Source organism: Grammomys surdaster, unplaced genomic scaffold, assembly GCF_004785775.1.
Source record: "Grammomys surdaster isolate TR1022 unplaced genomic scaffold, NIH_TR_1.0 174, whole genome shotgun sequence".
NCBI classification, from domain to species: domain Eukaryota; kingdom Metazoa; phylum Chordata; class Mammalia; order Rodentia; family Muridae; genus Grammomys; species Grammomys surdaster.
This window is the reverse complement of record NW_021604622.1, coordinates 1,252,226-1,272,402: the sequence shown is the minus strand read 5'-3', so window position 1 is coordinate 1,272,402 and position 20,177 is coordinate 1,252,226. Positions and strand designations below refer to the sequence as shown.

General features: G+C 39.8%; 1 protein-coding gene across 2 annotated transcripts in view; it reads right to left on the bottom strand.

Moving 5' to 3' along the window:
- Positions 1–288: 288 nt before the first annotated feature.
- Positions 289–20,177, bottom strand: part of Ttc33 (tetratricopeptide repeat domain 33) — a 31,459-nt gene continuing 11,570 nt past the window's right edge. For both annotated transcript variants that reach the window (XM_028767639.1, XM_028767640.1), the window contains exons 3-5: positions 8,712–8,793; positions 3,722–3,853; positions 289–1,447 (exon numbers count right to left, since the gene is read on the bottom strand). In XM_028767639.1, coding sequence (XP_028623472.1) covers positions 1,094–1,447; positions 3,722–3,853; positions 8,712–8,793 — 568 coding nt within the window. In that variant the 3' untranslated portion in view covers positions 289–1,093. The remainder of the gene's footprint in view (positions 1,448–3,721; positions 3,854–8,711; positions 8,794–20,177) is intronic.

The window sequence follows — 20,177 nt, the reverse complement described above, 5'->3', positions numbered from 1 at the left end:
GAAGTATTAGTCAGCTGTGGTAGATCAACCTGTATTCCCAGCAATCCACATGCTGAGGTAGGAAGATAACCTTGAGGCTAGCATGGGCTAAAAGTAAGAACTTGTCGCTAAAAAACAAAAGCCAATAAGCCAATAAGAAATGTTTTCAAGGTTCTTCATACTTTCAAAAATAAGAAAGGAGGTATGAGGGTCTAGCTCAGTGACAGGGTGTGAGGGTCTAGTTCAGCTGATCCAGTGGGCTAGTTTAGTTAGCCTCCCCCCAGAAGAAAAAAAGGAAAAGAAACTCTATTTTGATCAGGATAATGCAGGAGTAGACTTTACTGACAATCTGCAAATGTCATTCATCTTTACAAAAGACTGACTTGTGGTAAAGATGACTCAATCTTAACAGTAAAATGAATCCATCTCTGACACACCAGTATCCAGTTATCAAGTACTGAAGATGACACTTACCACTTCATAACTTTAAAGTCAAAACAGAAGCACAAATTAGAACATTAGAACAACAAAACCTTCAAAGAAATGTTCAGGACACACATCTGCATGCATTTTTAGGCAGACTTCAAATATTTCAAATATGCACATATAACAAAGTGATAACTTTGAATCCAAATGAATGTCAGAAATAGTCAATCTGGATGAAAACTTACACTAGAGAAGCAAGAAAGATGGGAGACTGACAATAGCAGATTTACAGGAGGGAAAGAAATCGCACACTTCCTTTATCACAAAGCAAAGTCTCCATGTTAGCGCTGCAGTAACGGCCTGTCCAGTTATACTATTCAAGAACTCACTTTCCAAACTGTGTCTTTAAGGGTGCATTCCCATACAGTCAAATTAAATGCTTATCAATTGAAACACACTTCACATAAGATGCTAATCTTAAGTATATAGTGAAAGTCACAGAAGCACAGTCCACTCATTAAAGAATAATTCCACAACTTGATTTTTGTATGCTTCATCTAAAAAAACTTGTTTTAAAACAGGACTTGTTTCCCCTCTTCCTCCACAGTGCATTGTCATCTAAGTATTAAGCAGCAACCAAAAAGAAAAAGAAAGAAAAGATTCAAACATCTTTCCATTGTGTATGGCTTCATCGGGCTTTGATAAAGACAGAGCCATCTGGGGTGGAAGAGCCATCTTCCTTCTCATTTACGATCTCTACAGTCCCAGAGGCTGACACAATAACCATTGTTTTATTTGCAGACACCGACTTCTGTTTTTCTGCCACAGCTGCACAAACAGCAACAATCTCATCGCTTTCAAAGTCATAGTCAGGGATTGACCCTGGGGAGAGATCTGGTCCTTCCGGTGGAATTTCTTTTTTTTCAATCCTCTGTGCTACTTTCTGCTGTTCCTGGAGCTTTCTTGCCCAAGAAAGGTCTTCCTTCCATATTTCAGGGTTCATTGGATATATGTGGAGGGCTACTTGAAAACTTCGAATTGCCTGGGAGAAAAGATTTTTTTTATTTGGGTTATTTCTAAAAACTACCAACTTAGGTACAATTATATACCTACAAGTAAGTATGGGTATATATGCGCACACACACATACATTTGTATAAATATAATTTTTACAATTAATTTTTTAAAAAGATAGACTTCTGTCATAATAATTAGATAATTATGGTAGAGAAAAGACATACAAGTGTGATGGGGAAGACTGACAAAATGCTGGTGTTTAAAAGCCACTAAATCAGAGGCACTGCTATGAGGGTTTGAACATCTTAAAAGAATCATGCTAATCACACAGTTCAACATGGGACAACTAGTATGCCACATAATAAAAGATAAAAAAAATCATAGGACTTGTCCCAATAGATAAAGAAATATCATTTGACAAAATTCAGTATCTTTTTTAGTGATTAAAAAGGCAATGATTAATCTAGAAACAGAAATAAAAGCCATGCACAGAACACCCAAAACCAATATCACTCAACAGTGAAAAACTGGGTACTTTACTTCAAGATCAAGAATGAGTCCAGCTCTTCCTACTTCTTTTTTTTTTAATTTTATTTTAGAGATTATAATATGATTACAACATTACTCCCTTCCTTGTCCTCCCTGAAAACACTCTCATTTGCAGCTCCCTGTTCACTTTCAAGTTCAAGGTCTCTTTTTTTATTAACTGTTATTATATGCACATATGTATGCATATATTCCTCAATATAACCTGCTTGGTCTATATAATGTTACCTGTATATAGGTTTTCAGGACTGACCATTTAGTATTAGTCAACCATTTCTTCCCATTTCTATTCAAGACTAAACTCTAAGTCCTAGCCAAAAAATTAATATATATTATATTTCATTCAAAAACAGGGAGGAAGAAGTAAAATTGTCCCTTTTTGCAGATGATACAATCTTACTCATAGACTCTACAACAAAACACAAAACTCAACTCCAAGTGGATCAAAGACCTCAAAGTAAAACCAGATACACTAAATCTAATAGAACAGAAAGTGGGGAATAGCCTTGAACTCATTGGTATAGGAGTCAACTTCCTGAACAGAACACCAACGGCTCAAGCTCTAAGATCAAGAATTGATGAATCGAACCTCATGAAACTGAAAAGCTTCTGGAAGGCAAAGGACACTGTCATTAGGACAAAACGGCAGCCTACAGATTAAGAAAAACTCAAGTGACAGCACATGCTGGTCCCCACTTCTGGTGGAAGTACAAACTTGTACAGCTACTTTGGAAATCAATTTGACATTTTCTCCAAAAACTTGAAGTAGTTCTACCTCATGACCCAGCTATTCTACATCTATTCTAGACATATACCCAAAAAATGCCCCCACTATACCACGGGGACACTTGTTCAACTATGTTCACAACAGCTTTATTCATAATAGCTAGAAACTGGAAGCAACCTATATGTCCCCCAATTGAAAAATGGATAAAAAATCTGAGGAGGAGCAAGAGGAAGGACATGGGAAGGGTTGGTGGCAATAAAGAAAAGTGGAAACAATGTAATTACATTTTAACTTTTAAAATGTCAAAATAGAAGAGGATGAAATACAAATGGCCAAAAAACATGAAAGAATGTTCATTCTCATTAGCTATTAGAGAACATAAATCAAACCTCGGTGAGATTCCATCATGAAAAGCATGGGGGTGGGGGGTTTAGGAAAAACAAAGTAACTAACTAGACACTGATCTATCATTTGACCCAGCTTTGATCCAGCTATACTACTCCTGGGTATTTACTCAAAGGACACCAAGGAGACATGTCACAGAGATACTTACACATCAATATTTAAGTAACACTACTCACAATAGTTAAGTAAGAAACAACCCAGGTGTCGATATCAGAGTGAGAGATAAGGAAAAGGTGTAATAGGCACATATACAATGCATCTTTTAAGCTATAAAGAAGAATGAAGTTATACTGTTCTCAGGAAAATGAATGCAACTGTAGACAATCATATTAAGTGTCTCAAGCCACTCACAGAAAGACAAACATCATATATTTCCTCTCATCTAATGTTCCCAGATGTTATAGAGTCACATAAAGTCATCTATGTACACATTAAATGACACAAAAGTAAGTTTGTCTAAGGGAACAAAGTGCACTAACAGGTGGGTAAGGAATAAAAAGAGAGGACAGAGAATCCAGGAGACCAGGGGGAGGCAGTAATGTTTACATGCACCTGTAAACATTTTACTTTGAAAATCAAAATATACTTAAATGTGAGCATTCTAACAATCTAATTTCCTTACCAGGACTATCTCTCCTAATCCAAGCTGAGCTCGACCTAATGTTTGCCAAGACTCCCATGAGTGTGGGTTACGCTTGACAGCCATTTCTGCTGCATGTACTGCTGGAAACATTTCATGAAGAGACATCAGGACCTGTGTGCCAAAGGAAGAAAAAAAAACCTGTCATAAGCATATATAAGATAAACTGACAAACTTCTGGTTGATAATCATACATGAACAACGACTTTCCTTTACAAAATATATGTTATTCTGGCACACAGCATTCTCATGACTTTTCTTCCCTGCTTTACATTCATTACCAGAAATTCTATATCTTTTTTTACTCCCAAAATAAATGAAAATATAAACCATCTCTATGTCCATGTGATCAAAACCAAGAAGTTGAATTCCAGCCATGGTAGCTCGGAGCTACCTGAAGCCCAGCCTTCACTTTGAGTTACCCTATTTACAATGTACTTTTTAGGAAACAGTCAAGTCTTGCTGCTAAAACTAGATAAATAAGTTTGTTTATCCAACCACCCTATCCCAAGTGCACATCTACCTGTTGAGAAAATAAAACAACCTGCAGACCTCAGAACTGAGCATTTCAAACCACACAAACCTCACAGAATTAGAGAACTGAATGCTTCACTTCAACCCATGGAAAATAGTTTACTTCATTTATAATCTTTGGGTCCATGAACATTTTGGAACATTCTTGACACAAGTACCATTCTTAGGTTCTAAATTAAACTCTTCATATATTTCACTATAAATCTTGCCATAATCTGCATATACTTTGGCCCTGAAACTGAAAGCACGCAAGTGAAGGGCTTTACAAAATCGGCTTCAGTGGACCTAATTTATTTGGATTCTTCCTCAATAAAATAACTCAAATCTGGGAAAGCATGTGACTCTCATTTGAGAGTTCTGTGTGGCCAATGCTTGTTAATATAGATCAAGGCTCAACTGCAATAATTATTTATCAAAAATTATACCTAATGCTCTTTTAGAGACGTTATTTTGTTATGTTAACTTTTGAGAGTTTCTCTGTGGAGCCCAGGCTGGCCTGGCATTCGCAATTCTCCTTGCCTTACTCTAAGTGCTGGGATTACAGTCATGTGCCACCACATCCAGCTCTATTTGAGACTTTCAATATTTATTAGATACCTAATTCAGGTGCTTAGAGGCTTTCTATATATAATTTTCCATAAAATATTAGAAGTGTATGTTTAATACATTAGTTCTCTAACTGGTAATAATTATGCCAGCCTTTCGCTAGGATCTATATGTTTGTTTTCTCTTTATCTCGTCTGTATTTACCTTCTGGGCAGATGTGACTTGAGAAGTCCATTTTCATTCATAAATCTTACCTAACTCACTGTTCCATGGCTTCCCTAGACCTATGGAGGTTTAAGGATTTGTTGCTCAGGACTGCTTTTGGGCAACAAGTCCTATGGGGAATTCTTCCTATCAGGCAGATTCAGTGTATATACTTATTTCTAAGATTAGCACATGTAGAGGTAACGAGTGAGGGTGGAAACTTTGAAAAGCAATCCTAGAAGATGAACTCAAAGCAGCTTAACATTTGTTTTTCTTTTAAACAAGATATATCTCAGAGTCCTTCGGTGACAAGACCTGGTCTACTAAGAAATCCACCTTGACATCAATCACAAAGTTAACATAGGTTATGTGACTTCCTATAGCAATTGTTCTACTAACCTACTCAAATTAGCCAAGATAAAACCAGAAAAGGCATTTTTAGCTTTTCTTTAATGACTAAGGAGTAAGAACCATTATGTGTCTTTGTCATGTCACAAAGATTCTTTTTAAAATGTTAACAATAATAAACCAAAAAAAAAATGCTGAAAAATAGAAGAAATAAAGGTTATGTATTGAAAATGTAACAACTGGTTCTTCTGATGAAGCTGGTCTCCTTCATCCCTTCCAGGAGCATCCTCTCTGCAGTCTCAGAAGCTGGAGTTTCAGAGGCAGATACTCCTTCAACTTCAACAATACTTAGACCAAGTCTGATGACCCTGTGAATCCTGTTGCCATGTGTCTGCCGATCTTCCAGACTGAGGCCACAAGGACAGTTTTATGCAGCAAGATGAAGATCCTTCACTGAAGTTTCTGTCCTATCCACGGGTGTTTCTTTGCTGCCATGAAACTCACTGTTGAAGTCTCTTAAGACTTGACTCTTTATGTGTTCACTGTCCATTCGTGTGTACTTGTGACAGACAGCCTGGAGAAGTTCCCAATAAGTTTGGTATGACTACTACCTTTTCCAACTTTATTTCCAAGGGTTCTTTCTATAATTTTGCAGAAATTTTGTCTTTTTCTCTTCCCATTTTTTTCTTTTGTCTTCTAGAAGTTCCCTGCTCTCCTTCTTTGGTGACTGACACTAAAATCCTTTGCTCAAATTCCTTCAGCTGTTGGACATAGTACTCATCAGTGGGCTTTATTGTTTGTATCATTTCTAACCATGTTATTGGAGATGTTCCCCAAAGGCCAAGGTAACCACAAAGTACTTGGTGATGGAGTAGATGTCTTTCTGGCTTTCCTTTATTCTGGTACAGCAGTCCTAGACAACCATCTCATCCCCAGAGCAGATGGAGTATTAGACCAGCCCTGAAACGTTCTAGCAGTGGTGAGTCTTCAATGATTTCCAGTTACATTTTTCAAGAACTGCTCATAAAACTTGTCTTTATCTTCTGCCAGTTCGGTGAACAGTTCTAAGCAATTTTTGACCAAATTCATTTTGATAACGTTCAAAATATTGCTTTTTTACAACTTATCACAGAAACTATTTGAAGGGACACCCTGAGAATATGCCTCCTCTGTACTGACAATCATATACTCAGGAGTTAACTCCTTACCCATGATAGAAACAGCAAGCATACAGTCTTTTTTTTTCTTTTTTAAAGTCTGTCTCCCAGGCAGCTGGGATGGTCTTTATACATTTTTATTTATTTTACATATGTGAATACACTGTAGCTTCAAACACACCAGAAGTGGGCATCAGATCCCATTACAGACGGTTGTGAGCCACCATGTGGTTGCTGGGAATTGAACTCAGTACCTCTGGAAGACCAATCAGTGCTCTTAACCACTGAGCCATCTCTCCAGCCCAAGCATACAGTCTTATGTGATTCTTCTTCCTTTTTCTTTTTGTTCCTCTGCTTAAAGAGATCAAAGGGAACATGTCTCGGGACAAACACAAGCCAATGCCCTTCAACAGAAAAGTGCTTCCCAACCGTTGGTCAAGCACTTGTAGACCTGCCCGCATTCTTCATTACTATGACCTCAGGATTTCTGGCCCAAATAGGATTGGTTTTGCTGAGTGTTTCTTGACAAATGTACTTTTCCTTAATCTTCTTTTTCTTGTCACCAATTTGTCTTAGTTAAGGTTTCTATTGCTGTGAAGAGACATGATGATCACAGCAACTCTTGCAAAGGAAAATATTTACTTGGGGCTAGCTTATAGTTCAGAGATTTTTAGTCCACTATCACCATAACAGGAAGCATGGTGGGAAGCCAACAAAAATGGTGCTGTAGAGATAGCTGAGAGTTCTACATCTGGATAGAACTCCAGACAGCAGGAAGGGAGTATCACACTGGGCCTGGCTTGAGCGCATGAGACCTCAAAGCCTCTCCCCCAGTGACACATTTCCAGCAACAATGCCACACCAACTCCAACAAGGCCAGATTTCCTAATAGTGCCACTCCTAGGAGCCTATGGGGGTTATTTTCTTTCAAATCATCACACCATTCTCCTCCCCTCCTCTTCCACCTTCCTCTGAATTAACTTCATTTAAGGCTCGTCACCAGACTTCTTGTCTTCAGCCTCATGACCACTGATTTCTCTATCATACTCCTCCACAAAGGGAACAATGGGTTAGCCAATAAGCTGAGACTACTTATTAATAATTTCTTTTATTCTTTCCTCCAAGTACTCAGTTTGGTCTTCTTTCAGAGGTACAGCAGCCTTTGTTCCATGGTATGTAGAGTCCCCTGGGACAGTCTTCACTGTGAATGATCCCTCTGCTGAGGAGTCCCGGGTCTGCTGTTCATCATTATTATTCTGGGTGCTCACAGCCACTTTCTCAGCAACCAAATACACAGTAAAAACAAAAACACCACCAAACTGGCTGACCACAAAGATATCTGCAGCAGCCTGCAGAGCCTCCATGATGGCTTCAGTCCCAAACCTGCACAATACCAAAGCTGTTGATCAAGTCATCCCTAGTCACTCTCATCCCAGCACCCACACCAGTCAGAGTTTAATCCGGATTGTGGGAGCAGTAATTGGTACACAGCTCCTTCCCTTAAGGAAGCGGGAGCGGTAACTGGTACACAGCTCCTTCCCTTAAGGAAGCGGGAGCGGTAACTGGTACACAGCTCCTTCCCTTAAGCTCTCACATCTAATTCATCCAAAGCACCTGAAACATCTGAAATGCGCCCCTAAGAAAGGTCTCTTTGAGTAGAAATTATTAATAATCAAGTGACATTAACTAGGCAATTTGTACAGAAAAGGCAGTCTCAACCTCTTCCTCTTCCATTAGTCAGGCTTAGGTCTGGGTTTCCTCAAACGTCTTCACTGAGTCACTAATGCATGTTCTAGTAGCAGCTCTGGATGGTGAAGCAATGGACCTGTGACGTATCTTCCAAAATACAACACATCTTCATTTCAGAAAAAAAAGAGCTACTAGTAGACAATTAATTTATAAGTAAAGTAAAAACTTGCCATCTATTTTAAAAATTAGCTAGTAATTTTATCTGTATGTTATAGCTTCTTAGAGCTAGGTTGAAATAACAGTTGAGCTCACTGCAAGAGCAAATGCGTTTCTAATTTTATACACAAAACAAAGCTATATATAACATGCTAATATTTTTCAAAAACAATTATATTAGAAAAGAGAAATGAGAGCAGACAAATTTCCCATCACAGCTCACTGAAAAACCACAACATAATTACATAGTAAAAAATCAGATTTCTTGTAATTCTTACCTGTGACTTCATCTCATAAAGGGTGGCATCATCTGGGGTTAGCTGTAGTGCTTCATCCCACTTCTGAATTGCCTCCTGGTATCTGCAGTTGTTAAAGTTACATTAATATCATATTTTAACCTTCAGAGTACATGTTCAATTTGAAACTCAGGAACTTGAAAATAATCTATTAGAAATAGAAAATTTTCTATTAAAGATTGCTAATAATGCTGTTATAAAAGCTTAGGTAAATTAAACAAATGGAAGAAAAAAAAGTGGAAAGGGCAAAAATATAAATAAGAGATCTTACAAATTGCCTTCTAAGACTCTGTAGCCTGAGCTAGCACAATGGCTTAAGGGGGCAAAGCCTACCACTCATCAATCCCTCGATCCCACCTAAAGGTAGAAGCAGAGAACTAACTCTATAAACTTGTCCTCTGACCTGTGTGTGTCACACACACACATCATAGTATTTATATACTATTGTTATTGTTATTATTATTATTATTATTAAAAAGAACTTTGCGGGCTGAGAAATCAAATGTCTTTCCTTTTTAATTAACTTCAGTGATGGGATACGTGCTTTAAAGGATTTGCCTTAAAAGCTTGCAATCCAGTTTCTAAGCCTAGGTTCTGCTATAGCAATCTACCTGGCAGAGATGACCGTCATCCTGACTAGTTTTATGACAACTAGACACATCTAAATTCATCTGAGAGGAGGATTCCTGAATTGAGAAAATGCCTCCTTATGACTGCTAGCAGGCAAACAAACCTGTAGGGCATTTTCTGAATTAGGAATTGAGCCTGTTGTGGGTGGGGCCACTCTGGGCTGGTGGTCCTTCTCTGTAAGAAGTAGGCCCAGCAAGCCAATGAACAGCCCTCTTCACAGCCTCTCTACAGCTCTTGCCACAGGCTCCTGTCTTGTTTGAGTTCCTGCCATGACTTCATTCAATGATAAGCAATGACCTGTTGATGTAGCAAAATAATTCCTTTCCTCCCAAATTGTTTTTAGTCATAGAAAGGACAAATATCTATTTTTGTTCATAATATAAATACATGCCAAGCTTAAAAGACAGGTAAAATGCACCCAAAATAATATGCAGATAACTTCTAGTATGTTGTGGTTTGACTGTGACAAGTCCCTTAAAGGTATATGTATAGACACTTAGTGCAAATAGTAGCACTACTTGGAAAAGTTGTGGAACCTTTTTTTTTCACTGTTTAAAAATTCATCTGTATTGAATGAACAATCCCATAAGCAGAAGCCTACTGTACACGATCAATTTTCTCTTCCCACTGTTTCATCTGGATGCTTGAAAACAGTTTTTTATGTCAAACTGCTGAAAACAAAAGACTATCTTTTTTACAAAACACAAAAATAGAGTCCTGGAAAACAACACAGTCCAAGTGGAGGCACTGCTTCATCATCAGGCCTTCTGCACAGGTGATGAGAGGCTCCGAAGCTGCCAGGAGTGAGCACAAAATAATCGTGCCTCTCTACAAGGGACTATGTGCTTAAGTCTCTATGGTTTTCGTGCACAAGCTTTCCAATCTTTCTGAAGAAACTAAGAGAGAAAAGGAGGCGGTCCTACTACAGCAACCAAAGTGGAGGAAGGGAAGACCACTTAGACATTGGTTCTAAATTATCGAAGTTAGTTTCCTGCTGTCATTTGTTAGAGCTGCCTTTAAGAGGTGGTACCTCAGTGAGAAATGGATCACTGGGGGCCAACCTACAAATTTTAAACACCAGCCCTGCTTCCTGCCTCCCCCCTTTGTCCTGCTCCACTAGGGTGTGAGACATGAGGAGACCCAACCATACACTCCTGCCAGGGTGGAACTACTAACCTCATGCCTTCTCTACAATGACAGGCTGCATTCTGTCAAACTAGAAGCTAAAATCAACTCTTCCTCCCTTAAGTGGCTTCTTGTCAAGGCTTTGGTTACAGCAACAAGACTAATAACTAATCCACACTACCACCTTTTAAGATTGAGAACCAGGTATTCAATTAATACCTTCAGCTGTAGCCACAAACAGCTAAACTAACTCAGTAACTCTAAAATTGCCCTTAGCACAGTTGACACAAAGTCTTCAGAGGCTGTGCACTTTCTCCTGCTCCCTAGGCAATGTTAGCGAGCACTGCTCCTCTTTCCAAGTACCTGAACACGTCTGCAGTTCCAGGGCTGTGAATCACTGACAACCTCTTGTCACATACTACCTTCTCTTAAATCATTTCTTGTTGTTTTCCAGACCCTTCATTTTCTCAGTATGTGTTCTATATGTACAATACATAATATTTAGTAATAAACAACTGCTACTGGTTCATATTCTCTAATAAAAATTATAATCCTATAATACACATAATAGTGTATGTATGTGCGTGCATGTGGGCATGTGTGTGTATGGTGTATGCTTGTGTTGATGTGTGTGTGCAGGCATTAGGACAGGATCCTCCTTTATTGCTCTTGATGCTAACTTCTTGAGCCTGGAAAAAATCCAGGTTTGTAAGGCTAGCTGGCCAGTGAGCTCCTGGGATCCACTATCTCTCAGCCAACAATGCTGGGGTTACAGGCACACGTGCAGCTTTTAATTGAGTGCTGGAAATTCGGACAAAGATCCTTTCCAATTATTCAGCAAGCATTCTTATCAACTGAATCATCACCGCATCAAAATGACAATCTTTTTATTGCTATTTTAGAGCTCATCTCTTGTACTTAGGAGAACAAGTTACTGTACAAGATCATTGTAAATTCACCAGAAGTGAAACTCCATACACCCTGTTCTCACTGACTCGCTTAACCGAAAAGCCAACTCAAGAGACTGACCTAAACCATCTAAGTTGTTATTTAGTCCAATTATTTTTCTTTATACCACATGCATAATTGTGTGGGCCTTAAACATATTTCTCATTTTTACATTGCACTTGGAAACCACAAGGAGCTTTGTGAATTATATATTAGCAGACACTGACAGCCACTGAGCACAGACTACAATGCCAGCTACTTTACGTTCATTACTGTACTTGACCCTCAGCAGAACCCCAGGTGGCATCGTCAGTTATTATCTCCATTTCACAAATAAGAGAGCAGAAGATTACAGAAGCTAACATCCCAAAGGTAGCTAATGCTGCAGCTACAAGGGTCGGGTAGGGTTTGAAGGCATCAAGTGTAACATCAGAGCCTCATGCTAAGCCACACTTGGTCCTATTTCCTCACTAGGCATCCTTTTCAACTGCCATGTAAGCTTTTGTAAGTATACTCCATTGGGCTCACACATGAAACTGCCTAACACCCACCTCTCAGAACATCCATTGTATTACGGAAAGGATGCTGTACAAAAAGACCCAAACTCCTCCGTCAGTGAAGTGCTTGCTGCACAAGCCTGAGGACCGGAGTGCAGTTTGTCTGCACTCACATTAAACCCTGAGCATGAAATATCACCACTGTGGAGACAGACAGGAGGATACTCCTGGACTGGCCAGCAGAGGCTATCAGCAAACCCCAGGTTAAGTCTCATACCGTCTTGACAAAGCACAAAGAGTACATAGTGGGAGTGTGCTTTACGAAGTTTGCTTTTAGAGTCATTAGAGGTGTGGCAGTCAACCCACACTTAAAATGAACAACTCTGCTGTGGTGCTCGAAGCTTAACTACAACTTAAATGCTCAACTCAAGAGAAGGTGGCAACCTCTGATTCCAGCCAAATCACACAGAAATAAGTAAGCCTAGACCACTGTTAGAGACTTTTTGGGCTTTGAGAAGCTCTGGCAATCAGTTCTTACTATGTATCTTTGGCTGGCCTAGAACTTACTATCTAGGCCAGACTGGCCTCAAACTCAGCTCCATCTGCCTCTGACTCCCGAGAGTTGAGATCAAAGGACTCTACCACCAAGCCCAGCTCCTTCATAGCCTTTACCTGACAGAATTCCTCCATGAAAAGACATCTGCCTGAGCACTGTTTAACCCTAGGTGAAAGGCTACTCGAGCGTCAGGAATTACTTTCTAATGACGTGAAAACAGTGTGCCCCCCTCCCCCTCATTCCTCACACGACTTCATTATTTGTCTCAGCTCTTGCTGTCACTATCATTTTACCACGGTCTCTATTCCTGAGTTTCTTACATGAAATACAATCCCATGCACCCCACTGCCCCTCTTGCATCATTCCTCACTCCCTAACATGCTCCCTCCCAGATTCTCCTTCCTCCTCTTCTCCATAGCCCAGGAAGTCCAATCAGAGCTGCCCACTGAGCATGGTTGTTGGGCTACACAGGAGGGTGGGCAACCTGACAGTTCTGCCCCAACTTTATCATGTGTCAGCACAATTCTGGGTATTTTCCCAAGAAATCACAAGTCTAGGTTTTTAAATGTATTGTACTTTTTATATACATAGCAAACACCCCTTCGTTCCTTTAGACCACAAGATTCTCTCTATAGCATACTTGCTTAGAGGGTGAATATTATACAGTTATAAGAAATATAGAAAGAGATAGTATCTTTATTGGTAGGTACTAGAAACAGGGTTTTAACCAGTCCTTTTTTCAAGAAAAGACCACAAGTTCTTTTACCCAGGACACAGCTGACTGGAACAAAGAAAAATGCACAATCCAAATAAGCCAATCCATTGTCAAGTTGACTTTGTATAATTTCTATGACCTGGTCCAACTGGGATAAGCCTATCAGATTCCTCTTTGTAGAACCTGAAAATAGGAAACTGAAGAGCTGAAACTATGTAGAGGAATAGTTTGAAGAGAATTGGTATTAGGTCTTCCTTGAAGGTCTGATAGAATTCTGCAATAAAACCATTTGGCTCTGGGCCTTTTTTTTTTTTTGGTGGGGAGACTTTTAATGACTGCTACTATTTCTTTAAGGGTTATGGGACTGTTTGGGTTTTTTTGCTCCTGATTTAACTTTGGTACCCTGTATCTGTCTAGAAAATTGTCCATTTCATCCAGATTTTCCAGTTTTGCTGAGTATAGGCCTTTGTAGTAGGATCTGATGATTTTTTGAATTTCCTCAGTTTCTGGTGTTATGTCTCCCTTTTCAGTTCTGATTTTATTAATTTGGATACTGTCTCTGTGCCCTCTGGTTAGTCTGACTAAGGGTTTATCCATCTTGTTGACTTTTCTCAAAGAACCAGCTCCTGGTTTTGTTGATACTTTGTATAGTTCTTTTTGTTTCTACTTGGTTGATTTCAGCCCTGAATTGAACCTGTAAGCAAGCACCAATTAAATGTTGTCCTTTATAAGAGTTGCCATAGTTGTGGTGTCTGTTCACAGCAATGAAACCCTAACTAAGCTAAAGAGAAGATCACTTACTGAAATTATGCAGTTATGGGGATTAAATCACAAATCCACTTCCAGTATTTAAGCTGCTTATTTACACAAATGGGTAAATGCCTTCAGAAGTTTCTAATTAAGTAGGACAGAACCAAATCATCTTTCTATACAAGACTAATGGTGAAAACAACAGGAAGGCACTGCCACTGCACAAAGGTGCACACAACACTGGATAAAGGTCATTTCCAAAGCAAATTTAAACAATAGTGCAGCAGCTACTAGTATAAGAAACTTCCAGGGTTTTACTGTGCTAACCACAATTATTCACTTCTAGTATCCTCTGTACACCCACTAGAGCAGTGCTTCTTAACCCTCCCAATGCTGTAACCCTTTAATACACTTCCTTTGGGTGTGGTGACCCCCAACCATAAAATTATTTCATTGCTACTACATATTTTTACCCTTGTTATGAATAGTAATGTAAATATCTGATAGGTCATCTCTGTGAAAGGATCATTCAAACCCCCCAAAGGGGTCATGACCCACAGGCTGAGAACCTCTGTTCTAGAAAATAAATTTTTCTGTATGTACAAAGTCAACATTTTAATCTTCCAAGTTTGACTTCTGATAGATGGGTAATGAAATATATGTACTACCTACATTTTCATTTGTTTCATATATCTATCAACAGAAATTAACATCAATGTCACAGAATAATTTTGATCAAATAAAAAATAATAAATAAACCTCATGACCATAGCAAGTTGTCTTGTCTTTTTAACTTTTCATTGATTCTTTGTGAATTTTACACCATGCAGCCCAATTCCTCTCATCTCCCCATCCCTTTGTATCTACCTTCCACTCCTGCAACTTCCCTGCAAAAGAAAATAAGCTAAAATTAAATACACACACACACACACACACACACACACACACACACACACACACACACATACATATTGTCATGGACGCTGTAGTGTGTCACAATGTGTCCCACAGTACACCCCTCTGTCCACACATCTTTACTTGCAGGGGTTCACTGCATGAGTCATTGGTCTGGTTCAAGGCCTCTCTCTGCCTTCTGCTACACCATCAATCCTGGATCCTCACTGGGACTCCTTTCAGCTATCCTGCTGCTGCCCCGTTTCATAGAGGTCCAGGTGCTTTAGATCTTCAGGACAGGACTCTTCACTTGCTCCAGCAGATCCCAGACTGGATAGATGTTGTGGTGGCCAACTCAAAGCCCTGGATCTGGACCTGGTGGGTAGCTGAGATGGTCAGCCCACCAGCTCTCCTGAGCCAGCACCACCAGGCCAAGCTCTCCAGCACTGCTCTGCCTAGCTCAGCCAATGCCACAGCTGGCAAGGGGAAGGGTCAGTGCTCCCCACTGTCATGCCCTAAGGGCTGGGAGCTGGCTAACCAGGGCCAGTTCTATTGTGCTGCCCAGGGGAGGTACAGAGCCAGCTCTCCTGAGTGCTGTAGCCAATGAGGGGAAGGGTTAGCCCTCCTGCTCTCATGCCTCAGGTGGAGAGAGGAGATGAAGAAGAGAGCATCACTCCCTCACCCATGTACCTTGCCTTCTTTTTAATGACAAATCTGCTTATTTTAAAAAGTCCACAAAATATGCAAATGGTATAACATAAGTGGGGTTCACTCCTTCCCTTGAATTAAACCCAATCCCTTTCTCATCAGAAAAGCCCCCCCTTATCAAATTTATTCTAGGAACATACAAGCAAGTTGGCACTGCACGCCGGGCGGTGGTGGCGCACGCCTTTAATCCCAGAACTTGGGAGGCAGAGGCAGGCGGATTTCGGAGTTCAAGAGTTCGAGGCTAGCCTGGTCTACAGATTGAGTTCCAGGACAGCCAGGGCTACACAGAGAAACCCTGTCTCGATAAAACCAAAAAAAAAAAAAAAAAAAAAAAAAAAAAAAGATGGCTCTGCAGTAACAGTGCTTTCCCAAGCCAGATGACTTGATTTGATCCCCAAAATCTATAGGATGAAAAGAAAAAACAAAATCCCAGACGCTGTCCTAAGACATCTACATGTGAACAATTGCATGTGCCACCATCCACATGCAATTAAATAAAATTAAATAAAAAATTAAATTAAATAAAAATGAATGTGTACAAAATTTATTCTGGTGAATATTGGTAATAGCACTCTCTTAATAACTCTTTATAGAATAAATTGAAACTTCGAATTTGTTTCGGTGTCTAAGTTCTGTGCATGCAGTGGGATGGGTACTCAGCTCCCCCTAACCGAGATTCACATTTCTGGAGAAGTAAGGTAGACACAGAGTAGTCTAGAGAAAAGAGATCATATTATGACATGGGATGACACAGAACGGGCCATGACTAGAAAACCACTGCCTCTGTCTAATCTGAAGTATTAAATTTCACAATTAAAATTTAACCTGGGCTAGGAATGGAGCTCACTGTCCTGACATTATTTCAGCCTATCTGGAGAATTTAAAAACATTACAGAGAATCCATCCTTGTGATTACTGAAGACTTTCACATCTATCAGATGAATATGCAAATTCTAAGATTAATAAATTATATCCAGAAACATAATACAAAATTTACATACAACAATCTAAAGTGCATCTTAGCAGAACATTAGAAATGTGATAAAAGAAAATGTGATAATAGAAGAAAAAATGCACCAGCCACTCAAAAAAAAATGTGATAATAGAAGAAAAAAATGTACCTACCACTCAAAAGCCAGAAATGTGCCAATTTCTGGTTATGTACACAGGCTTTATGTACTACTCTCACAAATGTTACACAGAGTATCAGACAATCTGCTGCTACTAATCTGTACTAAGTTTTCATGACTTATCTACAGGGCAGTAACCATGTATCACATAAAAGTGCTCTGTCTCTTTAGGTAGACTTTGAGTACTCCCAAACCTCTCTAAACAATGTTCCCAGTGTAACTATTGACAACAGGAAAAGCTGGGAACTGCAAAGTTCTATATCTTCTTTGCAATTCATAACAATCCTTCCATTCACAATTTCCTTACAAATACTATAGCAATAAATTTTCTAGTACAGTGGTAGCAAATTCAAGTTAGCACTTGCATGACCGCCCAATCTCTTGTCTACACTGCTCAGCACACTTTCGCTCTATTCGGCTGGCTCATTACCCTGAGTCCAGCCATTTTCCATGCCTTTGTTTGGAAAGAGCTCCTAGTGAAAACATACCTGACATCAGGACTGTCTTTTCTACTTTGTCATCTCTCAATCCATAGAGACATTCTCTAGTAAATTAAAACACTGTTCTTCCTGCTGTTATCCTTTGCTGATGGCTCCATACACTAGCCGTGATATCACTTGACTGACCTCAGAGTAACTCTTTCATTTTTTTAAGAATATTATGGGTTTATTTTTTATCTATTTAATGTATGTTATGTTGTGTGACTTTTTAAAAGGGAGAGAAATAATACAATTATTTAACATACGATTGTTTTTAGTACTCAAAGTCCTATAAAATTGACATGACTTGCTCTCCTTTTACAGAGCAAAAGCTGAGAGCAGCTACAGGACAAGTCCCAAACTTCATGGCATTAATCCTCCCAAGGTAGTACAGTACGTAACGTAGCTCTTACAAGGCCTTCTACAACTACCTTACTTAATGTCTTACTTAATTTTCCTCTTGTCCTTATGTGTACTTCTTTCTGAACTTAGAAATCAGAGTAGGTTTGTTTGGGGGGATTGTTTTGCTACAGGGTCTCACTCTGCAGCCCTAGAACTCATTATTGTAGACCAGGTTGGCCTTAAACTAAGAAATCTACCTGCCTCTGCCTCCTGACTATGCTACAACAGTCACGACAGCTGGCCTGAGCAGATGTTTGGTTTTTTTGTACGTGTGCGCGCGCGTGTGTGTGTGTGCGCGCGTGTGTGTGTGTGTGTGTGTGTGTGTGTGTGTGTGTGTGTATTTTAATTCTTTTAGGCCCATAGTGTGGTGTGTGTGTGTCTGTGTATGTCTGTGTATGTCTATGTGTGTGTGTGTTTTAATTCTTTAAGCCCACAGAAAATGTCTGAGCACTTAAAAGACATTAATATCACAGTTTCTATCCACTCCAGTTGTCCTACCTGCTGCATGAGACTTCTGAAAACAGAGAGAAGCATAGAAGACACACTAAGAGGGAACAGGAAATAACACCAGGAAGTAAAAACAAGCTCTTCTCTGAAACACAAGAAGCAGCCACCATTTTTCCTTTAGTCCGTCTCATCATTTCAGTAATAGGAATTATAAAACTCCTAAGACAGAGGATTGTGAGTACTCGGAGAAAAAACAGAGAAGAGATAGGGGAGGGGAGGGGGGAAGAAGAGAGGAGGGGACAGGAGGACAGGGAATTCTAGGTAGAGCAGAGAGGCTTTGGTTCTGAGATGTTTAATGTTTTAAATTATCTCTGCAGCTTTTAAGGCCCTTGGAGGGTTTTGGTCTCTAGAGCAAAGGATGGCATGCTGATACCCCATCTAGTGAATATCTTAGACTTTGTGAGCAGTATGGTTTCTGTCACAACTACTTAGATCTACCATTGTGTCATAAGTCAGCCATAGACATGACATAAGCAGATGACCATGGCTCTGTCACTATAAACATTTACTTTCAAACAGCAGCAATGGCTCTGTCCCCAGTCTCCGCCTGGCCAAGCTACTGATGGAAGTCTGTTGTGTTAGCAACCACAAACGTCCTTCTTAACTTCACACGTTCTGCTCTGCCTAAGTAAACTAGAAGCAGTTATTATAGTGTAGCAGGTATCAGTTATGGAAATTCATGGAGGTATCCTTCAACTGTTACTTCATGTGTTTAAGGAATTAGTGGCAGGGGCCACACGGGGCCAGGGATGTTAAGAGCCTGTGAGAAAAACAGCTGTCAAAAGGTTATACTGCTCAAAATGGCACTGTCCCCAGTGCTGCAAAGGAAGATGGCTTACCATATCACTACCCACCAAAGCTGTCCATATACAAAGAACAAGATAAACTAGGAAATTCACCAGAATAGTACCTATAACTCTTTCTATTTACTCTTTGCATAAGGCAGATATGCATGCATACACATAGAGACATGCTCACACATGCAAACACACCTCACACAGATTTGTATGGAACACAGAAGTAAAGCAAAAAGAAAAGAATGCCTTCTCACCTACCACTTCTATTTTGAAAATACACTCAATGCTTCCAGCTGAGGCCTTTCTTGCCTAAATATACAAACATTTTCCCATAGTTAAGGTGAAGCACGCAATGAAGAGCTTCACTCCTAACAGATCCCTGAGCTGCCCCACCCCCTCTCGGTCTCCTTCAAGCCCTTGTTCATTTCATAGGTGATCCTTCCTACAGCTCAACAGTGGCACCACTGAGTTCCTCCATCTGGAGATCATAGGACACTTGGCATTAAATAAGTCAGTCTGTGGTCTCTCCCAACTCCTGCAGCCTATCTCCTAATTCAACTTCAGTCTGGAACAGACTGAAAAGACACAGCCCTATTGCAGCTGTTGGGTAGGAAACATTAAAAGATAAAACCTTGGTTTAAAGTCACTGTGGTTAATAAATGACCCAAGTCTGATTCAGCCAGTTTAAAGGCAGCCTTAACAACATGGAAGCAAATCAGCACAAGGAAGGAAGCAAGGTGAACAGCTCGGGGATTACACAGGGCAGGGTGAGATAATGCCAGACAATGAGACAAAGAGCAGCTGGTGACCAGGCCAAGGCGGAGCGCCTGCTCACTCACCACATGAGCACATAAGCAGTGCTAAGTTACTTTGCTCCCGACTGTATTTCTAATTTACTACAGCTCAAGTCTAATGAGCTATTTAGTTAGTGGCATATTTAATAAATATTTATAGGTCACTTTCTCTGGGCAAGGATAGAAAAGATCTCTACTATTCTTCTAGAACTTTCTAAGTACTTTATGGAGAAAGGGACATGAGAAAAAGATGCAAATGTAAATTCCATGATTTAAAGAAAGATGTGACATATAATGAACAAGTGTCTTCTCTCAATGGGCGATAGGCGAACAGGAGAGTCTTCCAAGGAACGTACATAACCTGAGACCTGAATGACAAAACAGGACAAACATCTGAAAATTTGAAGAAAGTCCATTCCAGACAAAGGCAAGAGCCCAAGGCAAGACTAAGTACTTCATGTTCAGAGGATAGAAAGTCAAACCAGTATGATTATAGTATAAGGAGAAAGGAAGCAA